Consider the following 16306-nt stretch of genomic DNA (forward strand, 5'->3'; position numbering starts at 1 on the left):
CCACTTTATCAGTAAGAATTAGAATAATTTTTTATTGACATTTCACCAACATTTTCAATAAATGAATAAAAACAAATCATATTCAGACCTGTACATTGATTTGGAAGCAATGAGGAATGAGGAATTTAACACTTGGCGTAAGATGCAACTTTTAGTGCGCTTCACAGACAGTGTTGCTATATTGCTCTGCCACAGTGTAGTAGTATTTCAGAGAAAGGCGTTATCACTTTTCATCACCCACTGAAACAACATTCAATATAACTGTTCGCTTACAAGAGTCATGCTGAGTCTACGCGGAAAACACCATTTTTTTCTTCAGCTATTTCAGCACCTTTACCATATGCTTTTTTTTTTTCTTTTTTTTTTTTACATTTAACAGCCATCAGTGAAGATAAAGAGACAAGATCTGGGTTTAGTGAGGAGAACACATTCGTAAATAGCCAAGCAACACCGGACGGACGTCTGAATGTCCACGGATACTGTCTCGTGCGTTTTGGCATGTAAAAAAAAATCTGTATTTTACTGTAACTGGCTATAATTTTCATTTCAAGGTTTTTGTAAAACATGAAATAAGCAAGCAATGTAACAATGTAACAGCAAAATCATCATAATCATCAATAATACAGATTGCTATGTATGTACGACATAACTTGGATTTAGCTTAATTGTAACAGTTAACAAATGAAATGGCACCATAATATCACAGTTAATATTGTAGTATATTATAATATACGTATATATTTGTAGTAAACTCCTGCAGTATTTATGAGTTGCATTTATGTTATTACTGCATTCAGACATTATCATTGAGCACATGAAATCAACTCCATTGCATCACTTTTGGCTTTTTTTAACCACCTGCCTCCAACAGGCTTTATGACATCATTTATCACTGTGACATCATAGCATTCAGTTCTGGAATGTTGTTCAGGTTCTATCTGAGGTCATGGTAATGCTGTGTCCACTCCAGGCGTTTTCCATCAACCGCCAGCGCTTATTTTCTATCGTATGGGCAGCAGCCATCTTTCGTTGTGATTGTTTTCACTGGGCTGCTAAACTGTGAACTGAGGAGTGTCTCATGAAGCTGGACTTCATGCTTACTCAGCTGAAGCCTGGCCCGCACTACAGGACAGTCGGGCCAATTTTGAGGCTAAAAAGGACATCCCTATAATCGCGAAAGAGGTCCCGATTTCAGGTGTGTCTGAAACCATCGACCTTCTGTTTGCGGCATCAGTCGCCAAGGCAACAGTGTTGCTTTCTCCTATTATAAAGGCTTTACATTCTACATATTTACAAACGATTATTTCCCTTTCTTTCTATGAGGCATAAGCCGCTTGACGTGTGTGTTGGGTTTGTGAAGCTGAAGCTCAGTTGAGACCCCTGAGTTTCCTACTTACTTGCTTCATGAGACAAGACTCCTGATTGGTCGGCTCATTCCAAAAAACCTGTGATGTCACTTTTTGAAAGTTTTAGAAAAGTCCCGAGTGATCTGTCCCATTTTCAAAATCATCTGACCAATCAGGTCGCAGCTCAGCTGGCTAGTGAAAAATGGAGGGTAGAGTGTCCACCGCTTTTTTCATAATATAAACAAGCAAGCTAGTTAGCAATATGATGGAGCTTTAAAGTGGTGCGTCATTCTGTAGTGCAGGGGTGCACAACTCTGGTCCTGGAGGGCCGGTGTCCAACACAGTTTGGTGATTTACCTGCTCCAACACACCTGATTACACTGTTCTGTTAATTGCCAGGTTAAGTGGGTGTGTTTGAGTAAGGAAACCTCCAAACTGGGCTGGACACCGGCCCTCCAGGACCGGAGTTGGGCACCCCTGCTTTAGTGGGTGTCATGCCCATATAAGGAAATATGGGGCTAAGCCATTTCTCTCCATGGGAAAAATGAGTGGTGTTTTTGAAAACTGCCTGTTGCGCCTTGACAAACAAAAAAGCCGATACATTTTATCCTGCATGAATTTTCCCCACAATATCACGATTCTCTGAATTAGAAGATCATTAAGGAGTCGAAATATGACCAAACGACTAGATATAAAGCCATCAGAGCTAACAGCGTTGCTATGGTAACAGCGTTCCTGTTGCATTAGCCATTCTTCTTTTCATTATATGCATAACGTGAACACAGCCTAGCAGACAGCTGAGTCAAAACTACGGCGCAATGATGGAGCGCAGCTGAGCCACATGGCGTTTGTCCACGTGGAAACAGACCCAGTTTAGGAGCCCCACCAGTCCGCATCTCAATCAACGTAACATCACTCAATCTAGATGACTGCTGGACAAAAGACAAGTTTTAAGCATCTGTTGGAATGAGCCAACACTAAATGGCACAGTTTTCCCAACCAAAGGTGAACAAAAAACAAGAAAACCAAGCCAAAGTATGAGCTGATTCCCAGAATACTCATCTGAGCTTTAAAGCACGCCATCAAATCTACTGGTACAGTGGTGTCTGTCATATATAATAACACACTGCTTAAAAGCGCAATGCTATTGGCTTATATGGCTTCTGATCAGAATTAGAAATGACATTGCTTTTATAACACATTACAGCAACATTATAATAGCATTATACTGACTAATACATGTAGGTTTGTATCTAGTAGGAATGAAGGTGTAGCCATACTGTAACCACACATAAGACAAAGGTGATTTGTGGTCATTAATTTGAATGTAATCATGTTAACAGCATTGTTGGGCACCACAACGATAAATAAAGCAATAAAAATAAATAAATATACCAACAAAACACTGTCATACGTGTGTCACACCTTACCGTTCTTTAAGACATGCAGTATTTTGACTGGGTTAGCTCTTTGGAGCAAGTATTTCTCTGAGAACACACATCACTCAGAAGTGCTGATCTAGGATCAGCTTGTGGTGTTATTCTCTGGGATTAGAAAGACGAACCCTGGTTCCAGATCAGTGCTCTTATGTACAATACATGCAATCCCATCAATACTGCAGTGCAACACAACTAAACTTGGAACTAAAGGGTTCCATAATAGCCCATGAGCTAGAATGTAGCTTGGTCTGATTTGTCTTTCTTCTCCACTTTGCTCCTTCAGGTAAGTTCTGCAGGTTAGTTCTCCTGAGCTCTAGTGAGATCCAGTATCAATAGCAGGGATGTGGGAAGTGGGCGTGCTGAGGGGGCTGCAGCACCCCTTGTTGTCAGGATTGCAATCGCAAAGTAATAACAAAATGTAATTATACATAATTTATAATTTCCATATTTTCAAATTCTGAATTAGCCTATGGCTTTTGCCACTGTCTTTTCCAGAGTCGCCTAAAGTTCCGTGAGCCCAATTGGTGCTATAAGCCCTATTCGGACTGGATTAGTTTTATATGGGGAAGTGGGGTAATGCAATTATTATCAGCGCTTCTCACCGATTGTTACGGCTGTTAGGGTGCATATACCTGCTTTTGCTGCCTTGCCCTCTCGTCTTTCACTTTTTTGTGTTCCACCTATTTACTAGCAAGAGAATTTGGAGACTTCTTATTGGCTGCAGCAGGGGGCACTTCAGCTACAAAAGGGGCAGGGAAAGCAAGATGGTCACTAGCTGCTTTGGTTGTTGCCAGAGAACTTGTAGAGAGCAGAATTAACACTGTTATGTCTTACGGGTTTCTCAAATGCTAGAGGGCGCTCCCGAAATGAATGGGTTGATATGGAGGATTTGAACAAAATCATAGTTTATAAGTGCTTAAACATTTTTAATGTAATAGAATGCAATAATTTCTTGAACACAGAACAGCATAAAACATTTAAACACTGCTGTTATATTTTGAAGAGCTTTGAACTCGAATTATTGGAGTTTAAAACAATGTCTCATATACGTTCATGATGTCTATGATCACAAACAGCCAATGAACTGCTCCGCTCGCCAACCAATCAGCACTCAGTAGCAGTAATACCAGCGTCCTGCTGCTCAAACCCTGCTTACTGTAGAAAAAAGGTAATATATTGGAAAGTTTTCTTTCCTTTTTAAGTGAAATACATCCTTCTACGTCCTAAAATGAAAGTTCTGGGCTGTCAGCTCCATTCACTCTCATTCATTGAGGACTTGCTCACGGGCGCCCTCTGCTGTTTTGCAGTCCTGTTTTGATGTAACATGTGGGTGAACAGGAGGTGGCCAGGCTCCTAATAACCCAGCTCTGGGTTGTTGCGCCTGTGCCATCCGCTCTTCCACTGACCCGATCAAACCCAGTGCCGTGGTTCAGCTTGTCTTGTTCAGTTCTAGATGTTTTTTGTAATGGGTCATGTAACTCTTAATCTCCGGCAGGGTAGTTGTTTGTGTTAGCTTGGGTTAGGTTTGGGTTTGTGTTAACTTGTTTTGGGCATTAGCTCTCCCCTGGAGGTGGTCCAAACTCCAAAAAGGGCCAGGTCATACTGTGTTTTGTTAAACTTTGAACAGTTAATATTCACTGATCTCCTGAATTTGCTCTGATAAGAAGTATTCAGTAAAGGAAGCTGCCAGTTTAGTCAAAGAAAAAACTTTAGTTAACTTCACAGTGTGCCACATTACACTGTAATTTACAGCACTGCTGCCACCATGAGGTGACAGAAAAAACTGCAGCGTTCTGGCTGGCAGGTCACTTATAACACTGTCCTGGCTAAATTAAATGTTTTAACATCTTTTATATTCGTTAGTGGATTAAAGACAGCAGGTAAATGGAGTAGCCAGTCCCATCACCTAGACACAGACGTCCTGAGATAAACTGGCATTACCCACCTCCCCATGGAGAACTAATCCCGTCTGAATAGGACTTTAGTTGGTGAACCAGTGTTACAGTCTGTTGCTTCTGTTCCCAATGTAAGTGTTGCAATGCTAGCAGAGCTCAGAGCATGTTTAGCCAAGGGGAGGTTTTGAGTTTTGAACGCAGCCATGGACCAAGTTCAACGGATATACTGCAAAAGTGATCACAAGACGTATTAATATTGCTTGCATGGGCAAACCATGATTATTAGAAATAGGCCTTCAACTTATACCATAAATGTCAAAACGTGGTCCAAATATGAGGAAAAAGCCCACCTCAACAATAATGCTAGCATCCCTATGGGATTCCAGTAGTTTGTTAGTGCTGAGCTAACAGCAATTCACATTTGGCAGCTCTGGATTAAACGTTTGAAGCTTCTAAAACTCATTCCAGATGTTTTATTTGAAGCTTGTAACAGACATATTACCTTATGTTTTAGCCTGTAGCTGTTTCACAGTGACTCCTGCTGCCACTGTTTTCCATATCTAACAACCCACTGATTCGACTACAGCTCGTACCCAGAGTCAGTGACGTGACTAGAAGTTTCAGAATGGCTGTTTTTTTCTCACAAAATTGTTTCCAAAGCATGAATGATTGATTTCTCTAATTCACTTTCTCACTGTGATAGTGGTTAATCTAATAAGTAAGGCCTTCAGTCCAGCTCCTGAAGTCCCAACCAATGGGATAGCTTGCTCGGCAATACCTCGGAGACAACTCTCCTGATTTTCCAATTTTCCGCTTGCCCTTTCAAGAATTTAACAATTTGTATCCATCCAAACCATAACAATGCAACAAGTAGCGTAATAATAGTTGCAGGAAGGATAATATGAAATAAATATGAGCTCAAAATAACAGACATGCATTTTGGAGTTACCAGAAATCATCAGGCCTTCGCTGAAGACCTAGGAGGCCCTGAAGGTCCCCACTGATTAAGTGTAAACTACTTATTTATTTAATTTGCTTGAAAATTAGGCGGTTTCTCTGGAGGACAGTTTATCTTAGGTGGGGGATCCCACAGGACTGAGAAAGCAGTTGCTAAATATATGCCAAGTATTGCCGTCTCTTTATTGTTATCATCATCTATTCGTTCGTAATGATTTTCTAAAGAAACGTTCTATTTGACGCAAATTAGCTTAAATTATTCAGTGAAATAATTTCACTTAGTATGACATCACTGTGTACCTCATGTTTATGCTGCAAAAATGTCAGCACCCCCAACTTACACCGTCTTCCCACGTCCCTGATCAAAAGTGAGGAAAATAAAGCATAAAAATTTGTAAAATCAGTGGGTAACAACAAAAAACTCAAACGGAAAAGAAGGTGATTTTTGATTGTACTGCTTTTAAGAGGGGCTTCGGTCTCCATTGCGCCGGGGGGAGTCGTACCGCATAATCTGGCGCGGGGTGCCGTAACCCGTCATGCCTGCCTGAGATGCCCCACGATTACTGCCCATCTGCATTCCAATCAGTGCGCGGCCCTGACGAAGCTGGTCCTCGGAAAACTCCCTCCGGTGGCCTTTGGATTTCCTGCATACATCATATCATATTCAGAATTTGTCATTCCATATATGATTTTATTCAGTATAAGTAAATATATTAAACTAGATAAATATAAATCAGACACCAAAACCTATTTTAATTATATGTCAAATAAACCTAGTGGGAACAAGAAGTTATTTAAATGATAAATAATACACTGTAACTACATATTCGCCATCATTTTTTATCAGGTTACCTGCTTTCCACTACTGAAACACTTCATTCTGGATGTTAATTTTATTAGACCTGCACTGATTATGTGGTTATGGCTAACAGCCACTTTTGCTGTTGTCACCTGTGAAACCAGTCTTTGTTGCCATGGTAATGTCCGTCGTCCTTGGTGAGGGCTTCACTTCCAAGAGCCATGAGGGTCCTCTGGACTGCAGCCATGTCCTTTCCTATCACAACACACCACAGTCCATTACAAACTCCATCAAACCAACACAGTCTACATGTGTGAGAATAAGCTGCTAATTGAATGACTGCATGTAATCACTGCATGTAAAGCACTTCTTTCACACTGCATTCATGCAGCTTCATACTAAATACTACATTAGAAATTATAACTGGCAGATGTGTATTTCACCACAGCAGGACTAAGATACACATGTAGAAATGTTTTAAAAACAGCTATTCATTATTTTTTCCGTGATGATACATGCCAAAATCCAAAAAGAGAAGACTGAAATTCAAACAGAATGTTTGTAAAATGTAATAGAAGACTTGCTAGAGAAGAATTGCTGGAACCCAAAAAGAAAACATGATTAGGGGAACAGAACCTCCATGTTGGTGCAGATAGCAAGCTAACTGGCTAATTATAAACAATAATGACACAAAATTTGATAATTTTACACTCACCGAACGCTTTATTAGGAACACTTGTACATCTCATTCATGCAACTATCTAATCAGTCAATCGTGTGGCATCAGTGCAGTGGATAAAATCATGCATTATCGGCAGCAGCCTCAGGTAACGTTCACATCAACCATCAGAATGGAGCAAAAATGTGATTTAGATTACGGCATGACTGATGGTAGCAAATAGGCTGCTGATCTCCTGGGATTTTCAACACACAGTTTATACAGAATGGTGTAATAAAGAAAAAGAATGGAGGAGAATGGCCAGACTGGTTCAAGCTAACAGAAAGTCTATGGTAACTCAGTAAACCATTCTGTGCAATTGTGGTGAGCAGAAAGGCATCTTGAGGTGGATGGGCTACAACAGCAGGTTCCTCTTTTGTCAGCCAAGAGCGGAAAGCTGGGGCTGCAGGGGGCACAGGCTCATCAAAACAGACTGTAAAAATGTGGCCTGGTCTGATGAGTCCTGATTTCTGCTGAGGCACAGAGATCAGCATCAGAATTTGGCACCAACAGCACAAATCAATGGACCGAACCTTGTACCAGCAGTCCAGGCTGGTGGAGGTGGTGTAATGGTTTGGGGAATCACTTGAATGCCACAGTCTGTTTGAGTACTGTTGATGACCATGTGCATCCTGTCATGGCCACAATTTACTATCTTCTAATGGCTATTTTCATCATGATATTGCACCATGTCACAAAGCAAAATGCATCTTAAACTGGTTTCTTGAACACAGCAATAAGTTCAGTGTTCTTCAGTGGCCTTCCCAGTCACCGGATCTGAATCCAATACAACACCTTTGGAATGTGGTAGGATGGAAGATTCACAGCATGAAAGTACACCTGAAAAATCTGCAGGAATTGCAGAACTAACATTTAGCTGTTAGCATACTGGCTAAATAGACTATCATAAACAGTAAAAACATAAAAGTGATGAAAACTATATCAGATAACTCAATTATAGACTTGCCACTGCTCAGTACTGCAAACTGATCTGTAGCAAAAAAGTGTAGAAACTGAAGTGACAGTAGTTTGCTGTGTCACTAGTGTCATATCTGGTAGGACCACTTGGAGATGGACATAAACAATGTCCTTATCTCGTGTCACAATAACTGTTGAGAAGAACAATCAATCTACAAGTGCCGTGATGTTCCTGAGGAGAACAAACACCATATAAACATACAACCATCCTCACACACAGATAGAAAATAAAAGATATTCCTAGATGTCATAAATATTTTCTATATTAAACAATTTGTGATTAAAGGGGATAATTCACAAATAAGTGAAATAAAAACAGAAGTTTCCATATTTGTATAAATGATAAAATATATTGTATAATTGTATAAATAATAACAATAAAAATATACACAGCAAATGGGGCTCATAACAACCACCTGGAAGTCCTTGACACTAAAACAGCCCACAGCAGATAAACTTTCATTTTTAAAGCTTTCATCTCTGAGAGAGAGGAGAAAATCAAGCTGCTTCAGATCTGAAAACATCCACAGGTGTTTCTGTCCATCCTTAACTGTGAGAAGACGACTCAGCGCTGTGGGTCTGAAAGGATGTGTAGATGTCAAGAAGAACCTCACTGAGAAAATGAAATGAACACATCGAACAAAGAAGCTGAACAATGGACTGACCACCCCAGAGTCCAGACCTCAGCGTCACTGAATGTGTTTGATTACTCCAGAAATTGATCAACCAGCTTCTAAGACTGAACTTTGGAGGCGTGTCTTTACTTGAGAAACTGAAGGTGAGTCTCCTGATAAGAATGGAAGCTGGAACAAAGGTAAAGAATGACACTGAACCACGCAAACAGCTGATATTAGATTGAGATGTTTAGCATTCTGTGCCCTCTGGTTTTTATCCAGATGCTGAAAATGAATAACTTACACATAATAGCTGACTGGAAATTAAATAAATAAAGGGAGGGCACTGTTTTACAGCACTGTATTTGAAAAATATTATTAGATTTGATTAATATATTATCTAATATTTATTAATATATTATATAAAATCTAATATGATTAGATTTTATTAATATCACCCAGTACTACCTCAGAATGTGTGCATATCAGTGTGCTTTTACAGAAGGCTTTCCCCCAGCTTGTCTGCTGTTTAACCTCACATGAGCTGGATCGCTATTAGCTATGCATTTTCACAGCACCTTAGCATGACCAACTACTCTTGACAGTTGGCCAATGGCAGCGTGAGTTCTGATTTGGTTCGGTCTCTAATAAATGTGACCAAAGGCAGAAGCTGCTGTTGTGCATCTCTTCTGGTTCTCTGCAAGCAGTTGGGGCAGAAACACCTGCTCTGAAGGACACAGCAAATGAAAACTACGCTATTGTTTGACTTTCACAGCTCTTTACACCTAAAGAGAGTATAATTCAACCACCTGTCAATCACATTAACTATCCACATGAAAGCTATTTCAACTTACTATAACAGCAAACCTCTGCTAAAGGTCCCGCCTCATAAACGGCCTTATATCTCATCTACACTGTCTGTCAGAAGTTTGGGTACACCCTGGTTACTTTTGAAATGTGCAGTTATTTGCTGTTACTTTCCAATTAAGTAAGAAAAAATTAAGCATCTACGGCACATTCTCCACCCTTTCATGGTGCAAAGAACCCTTTAATCATACAAAGGGTTCTTTGAGTGTTCGTGGATCTATATAGAGCCATCAAGAACCTTTAAAGAACAATCTTTTTAAGAATGTCCAGAAGGTGGATGTGGGCTTTGGCTTTATTCTCAGACTAGACTAATACTGTCAACATAATAATTTGTATTAGAACATTTTGAAAAGCAAAGTGTCTCCAAATGTTTGTGTCAATCACAAGTTATTTTGCACCACATGTGCATTTACACTACCATTCAAAAATCTGGGATCATTGGGTCTCATTTTAAATATCTTCCTAAGTTTGTTCTTAAATGTGTCCTTGAGGAAGGTCCTAAGAAAAAAGTCTGTCAGATTCATGTTCACAAATCACAGAACTGTTCTCACCTTTGTGCTCTTGAATGTGCGTAGATTCTGTTCTTACCTAAGAACAAATCCCAAGTAAGAAAACAGTGGTGGATGCCAGGATCTTTGTTAAAACCGCGTAAGCGGGTCTTAAGAAGAAATTTCTCCTTAAGACCGATTGGAGATTGAGGCTGAATGTTTTTAAGTTTTAACTACATTCGGTAGTAGATTAATGTGTAGATAAACATGTTCGAATGTGTTAGTATTGTGCAAATTCACAGATTTCACTTATTAGAAGGACAAAAAAAGTAAATGGTGTGTCTGACGTGATGAATGGAGACAGCTGTATAGCATCACATCTGAAGTTATAGTGACATTATGTCACGATTGGCCCCTCCCAGTCCTGTCCATGTGTTCTGTTGTGTTTTGGTTGAGCCCATGTGTTTTTGTTTTTAGTCCCGCCCCTTTTTTCGTGACTCCGCCCCTGATTGTTCCCACCTGTGTTTCCACCTGTGTCTTGTGATCCCTTGTTAGCCCTTGTGTATTTAAGCCCTGTGTTCGCCTTGGTCTCTGCTGGTCTTTGGTGTTTATTGTTCTGGTTGTACTGTTTGATATAGTTTGGTGTTTGTTTCTTCCAGCCTCCGTTGTTTGTTGATCCTGTTTTCATTTAGTCATGTCTGTCCCTCCTTCTCTCCGTGTTGGCTGTTTGACCCTGGACCGTTGTGACTATGACCCTGGATTTGCCCCTAATAAAAGTCTCAGCGTACGTGTCCGCCTCCTCGCTCCACGCCACACATTAAAATTAAGATTGCTCTATTTTTCAAATGTGCTGATCAAATCTCAAGGCAGATATCAAATACTACTCCTACTACTACTACTGTTAATAACAATAATAATGAGGCATTGCATATAAAATACATTTTCATTTAAGTGTAAGTCTCGAGCCACAAGGATAAACTCAGAAAAATAATAAAAGCTGTGACATTCAACAAAAAAACTGTGACATTCAACAAAAAAACTAAATAAAGTAATAAAAACAAGATAAAAAAACACCACATTTAGAAATGTATTGTAATTACAGTGTACTATACTAATTACTGTGTATAATTATAGAAGAATTTCTTATTGTTCCTAAAATATGTGAAATATGGCATAAAACGTCTAAAAATGCCTTGTGGTGACTACAGTATTTAAACCTTCTCTGTATCAGTTTTCTGAACGGACAAAAAAAGTAGTAAAGGAGAATTCAATTGATTTTCCAAAATTTCTGCATAATTAAGATGTTAAGATGTAATCAGAGTCGTTCAGAGTGGTTTGGTTTGAACCGCTCAGTTCTAGAGAGATTTACTGAGTCATAACTGTTCACAGTGGGGGTGATAGGAACCAGACGATAGGAACTTTCCCTAGCAGAAAGTTATTACAGGAAATGGTTGTGAATACATTGCCTGGTGACTGAGACGCTGATTTATGATAGTTTTGAGAATCTTTGGGTTCGGACAATGTATACATTTTTTCATCTAGTCATGGTGGAGGGATACATGCAGGGTGTTGTGAGGCAATATAGTCCCCCAAAACAACTTATTCTTTCAGATTTTCTGCTATTTTACCATCATCAACATTCCATCTGAAACTCAGAAGACACGTGTTCATTTGGATAGTGAATAAAATGTCTATATTTGTGTTGTAATCATGGCGACCCCTGGCTCCTATCACCACCACTGTAAAGACATCAAACATTTCACACCAAACCACACTGAATCACCCCGTTTACATCTCAGTGATGGTGTGAAATGATTCACTGGATAAAGTATAAAAATGGTTGAAATTAATACTACAACTGATCCCAAACTTTTGAACAGGCCCATATATGATGCTGGAACCACACTATTTTTCTTGATTTGTTTTGAAACAGTGGTTTCTATTAAAAAGATAGATGTGCTATTTATCAAGGTAGTTTAAATAGCTCTGCATCAGGCTTTTCTCTGCTTTACTGCTGAGTGCGCTGGCTCTGTGGGTGCTGCTTTCATTCTCTCCCACGCTGCTTCTTTTACAGATATACTTGCATACAGATTAACCCTTAGATGTCTGGAGTTATTACTACCATTTTGTTGTGATATTTAAATCTAATTTCATAATTATGTAAAGAAATATACAGTTACATGATAACATATTTATATTGGATATTTTATGCAATTTTGTGTTGGTTTCAGTGTCAAAACTGACAAAAACTTTCTTTCCTCAAAAAAAAAAAGACTATAACTTTTCATCAAATTCAAATCATGATAAAATAACTTCTCTTCTACTTAGAAACACAAATCTAGCATGGATTCAAAGTTTAGAACCTGCATATCAACACAAGTCAAAAATAATATAAATTCATGTTTTTGTTACTGCTGGTGACAAATGCAGCTTCTAAGAGTTAAACTTAAGAGGTCCATATCATGTTGAGGTGCAAAGCATTATTAAATGGGTGAGAATGAATAAATTAGTACTAAATATGGCTAAAACTAGGTGCACTGTATTTGGTACTAGGAATGTTCATGATAACTCTAATGAACTCAACTTGTTTATAGACTGGACATCGGTCACATGATCATCTTCATGGGAAAGTGCACTGCACTTTCAAGGAAACGTTCTGCATGTACCAACACTGTAGTTCGGTCACTTGTTTCGTCACACCTTGAGTACTCCCCAGTGGTTTGGTCAAGTGCCGCTAAGAAATATTTAAAAGACCTCAAATTATACAGAACAGAGCAGCCAGATTAGCTTTTCATTGTTCTTTCCGTAAATATATGTAAATAAAAACAGAATGCAATGATTTGCAAATCTCATAGAACCATAATGTATTCACAATACAACATAGAACACATATCAGATGTTGAAAGTGAGACATTTTACCATTTCATGAAAAATATTAACTCCTTTAGAGTTTGATGGCAGCAATGCATTCTAAAAAAGTTAGGACAGGGCCGCGTCTACCATTGTGTAGCATCACCTTTTCTTTAACAACAGTCTGTAAACGTCTGGGAAGTGAGGAGACCAAGTGCTGGAGTTTTGGGAGAGGAATGTTGTCCCATTATTATCTGAAGTAGGACTCTTGGTGCTCAGCACTGATAACAAGCTGGATGTCCTCATTTTAATTCATCTGACGACAGAACAGTTTTCCATTTCGCCTCAGTCCATTTTAAATGAGTTTTGGCCCAGAGAAGGTGGCAGTGTTTCTGGATCGTGTCCAGCTGTGTTTTTATTAGTACCACTTACTTTTCCAGCCTTTTGTTGCCCCTGTCCCAACATTTTTGAGATGCCTTGCTGCCATCAAGTTCTACATGAGTTAATGTCTTTCATGAAATGGTAAAACATCACACCTTCAACATCTGATATGTATTCTATGTTCCATTGTGAATACATTATGGGTCTATGAGATTTGCAAATCATTGCATTCTGTTTTTATTTACATTTATTAGCGTTCCAGCTTTTTTGCAGTTGGGGTTGTATTTTCCAGTTTTTGTCATGAGTATTCTGGTCAGCTGGTGGTGCCCACAGTCCACAATCAAAGTGTATGAAGAGAACTGTTCTTTATAGGACTTCTTTAGTTTGGAATATGTTCCCCATTGGCATCAAACAGATACGTATATTTTCTTTTAAAAAGTTATCAAAACAAAATTTGATGAAACTTATGTAGATGTTATTGTGGTATTGTTGAGTTTTGTTTTTTTTTTCTTTTGAGTTTTGTTTTTCTTAGATTATTGGTTATTGATTCTCTTGTATTACATTTATTCTTGAGTTTTGTTGGTTTTTAGCAACCACTTTGTCGAAATGAATACATAACCAAATAAAGAATAAACAACTGAAAACCCAATTTTCCTCACCATTTTCAAATAAAAGATATAGTAGGCAAACTTTCAAACATACAATTCACTCCCAAGTTCATACAGACCATATTCTGAGACTAATCTGCCATAACAGCTTATTTTGATTGAACTGCTTCTGTGATGTCACAACATATTTACACCTATTCGGCCTACAGCAATTCGGCTCATTTACACTGATTAGGAGTGTTTCAGCTTGGGCTGCTTTTTATCTTGGTGCAACACAGCACAACCAATCAGAACAGAGCTCATCTTCATACATATAAGTCTTAAAGGCACAGTAACAAAAACAGGCTCTTTAAAATTGTGATGTAAACATGAATTATGACTGTTTTTGTACATAGGTGGAACAAAAATGAAAGAAAAATGTAGATTATGTGAGCCAGACAGTCAGACTGTGGTAAAAAAACAAACCCTACATCACAACATCACTTTCATTACAGCACTAATATCAATATAAGGGATCAGACAGAGTCTGGTGCGCAATCTAATATTGAACATCCAGGTTTGTGAAACAGCCGTACCTTCCCACAGGTCAACAGTCTGGAAGATGTCTCCTCTGACAACACCGTAGGCTTCTGCTGCCTCCAGGAACTGAGAGATCTTCTCCATCTGCTTGAAGGCCATCTTGCTTTCTGGAATCTTCTTTATGGGCCCCATGCCACTGGGGTAGAGACTGTTAATGAGACGACAGAGAATCTATAGAAAAGGAAAGAGAGAGAGAGAGAGAGAGAGAGAGAGAGAGAGGTGGTGTGAGCGACAGAGAGCTGAAAAGAGTCCAACTGAACCAAATCAGCATTCAAACCTGATCGGACTAGTGGTGGCATTTTGAATGCAAATCCATTGAAAACTGGCCCCCTTTTGGCAGCCTCACAATGTAAACAAAACCTAGAACACCGTCTCATGGCTGTCCACCTGACAGAAGGTCTTGGGAAAGTGGCTAAAAGCCCCCTCGTTCCTCACCGTCCCATCCATGAGCCAACTCTGGAAGTTCTGCTTGCCAGGTTCGGGGCGCTCCAGGCCGTCGCCACACTGCGCCATGATCCAGTCCACCAGGCGGGCCTCCAGCTCCTGGCTGTACTTCTGGTCGATCTTCTCCTGCACCTCTCGGCTCAGGCCGTAACTGGGCCCCCGGTTCGCCATGGCAGCACGCAGATCAATGCCGGTCTACTCTGTGGACGCAGGCACAACTCTGCTGGGGATACAACAACAACACAAACAGTCAGGGGCAGAAATACTGCACACTGCACCATCATCATCATCATCATCTCTCTAGCTCAAACTCTGGTGGCCTACACGTCCTGGGGTTAACTGTTGAACTGGATGTTTCAGTCTTGGAATAGGAATTGATGCTCATTCGTTTTCTTTCCTTCTTCTGCATCCATCATTAAGCCTCGACTGCTTAACATTTATGAATGAGGCTGTATGAGCTTCGGTGACGAGGCCAGTGCAAATATAAACACCCAGAGAAATAAACAGCACACTTCGGCTGCTGGGATGGATGACGCCCCGCGTGCCAAAGCTGTCACGAAACGCGCGAGCACCAAATCACGTCACATCGCTTCCCATCGCACCGCAGCGAGACGCTCCTGCGTATGAAAATATAATAAACGCTCCAGCAAAACGTCAAAACTGGCCGTTTTCACTCACCAGCGAGATGAGGGTCTGCTGCCTGTCGTCAAGCCCGTCTGTTTCAGTTGGCACGATGGGGGTGAGCATCTGTGGGCGTGAGTACGTTGGTGGGGGGTGTGGGGGTGGGGGGGTGCTGTGGGTGGAGCCTGGGGTCTGTGGGTGGGGCAGCTCAGGGCAGCATCCTCGAGCAGTGCAGATGGATCGTGGCCGGTCCTGCGTCCACACAGCCTTCACCACACAGCTGACCCGTGGGGGGAGGGGGTATGACGAAGGGGGGGTCTAGGACCTGCATTACGTAAGCGGAAAGAGCACCAGCGCGCGCCATTGTTTATTTATATATTTATATATTTTTGTATTTATTATTTTATTTATTTTTACATTTTTATTTTCATTTGGGAGAAACACGCTACAGCCAGGGTAAGAGAGATGAGAAATAAACATACAAATAATCGATCGGAAAATAAGAGTTCCGGTATCTGCGCCAATCGCGCTGGTTGCGGAGAATGACGTCACGTGGCTGGAAAAGATCCGCGCTGAGCTAAAAACGAATTTGTAAGATTTAAACGCGACATTGACGCTGAGCTGGGCTGCTGTTTCGGGGATCAATATGTGAAAACAAATTGGCTTTAGGACTTTATAATATTGATAAGAGATATTGCTCATCGTGGTTGTTTTAGTTGGTC

At 40.1% G+C, this 16306-nt stretch overlaps 1 protein-coding gene across 3 annotated transcripts; it reads right to left on the minus strand.

Moving 5' to 3' along the window:
- Positions 1-293: 293 nt before the first annotated feature.
- tagln3a (transgelin 3a) lies at positions 294-15812 on the minus strand. Of its 3 annotated transcripts, none has more exons than XM_017702919.2 (5): positions 15642-15812; positions 14955-15183; positions 14516-14690; positions 6589-6691; positions 294-6281 (listed from the first exon to the last, which is right to left on the minus strand). In XM_017702919.2, the coding sequence occupies exons 2-5, from the start codon at positions 15132-15134 to the stop codon at positions 6098-6100; spliced, it is 642 nt and encodes a 213-aa protein (XP_017558408.1). In that variant the 5' UTR covers positions 15135-15183; positions 15642-15812; the 3' UTR covers positions 294-6097. The 3 variants fall into 3 exon arrangements, with proteins under 3 accessions (XP_017558408.1, XP_017558407.1, XP_037389381.1); XM_017702918.2 differs by having other exon boundaries at positions 14955-15186; positions 15642-15809; XM_037533484.1 differs by lacking the exon at positions 15642-15812 and adding an exon at positions 15288-15486 and having other exon boundaries at positions 14955-15186.
- Between the last annotated feature and the right edge of the window lie 494 nt (positions 15813-16306).

Source organism: Pygocentrus nattereri, chromosome 23, assembly GCF_015220715.1.
Source record: "Pygocentrus nattereri isolate fPygNat1 chromosome 23, fPygNat1.pri, whole genome shotgun sequence".
Classification (NCBI taxonomy): domain Eukaryota; kingdom Metazoa; phylum Chordata; class Actinopteri; order Characiformes; family Serrasalmidae; genus Pygocentrus; species Pygocentrus nattereri.

Bases quoted from the DNA above. Each gene is read 5' to 3' on its own strand.
- tagln3a (XM_017702919.2), bottom strand. From the start codon at position 15,134: ATGGCGAACCGGGGGCCCAGTTACGGCCTGAGCCGAGAGGTGCAGGAG. The intron at 14,691-14,954 runs GTGAGGAACGAG...CCTTTTCTATAG, and splicing joins GTTGGCTCATGGATGGGACG to ATTCTCTGTCGTCTCATTAA. The intron at 6,282-6,588 runs GTGACAACAGCA...TGATGTATGCAG, and splicing joins AACAAAGACTGGTTTCACAG to GAAATCCAAAGGCCACCGGA.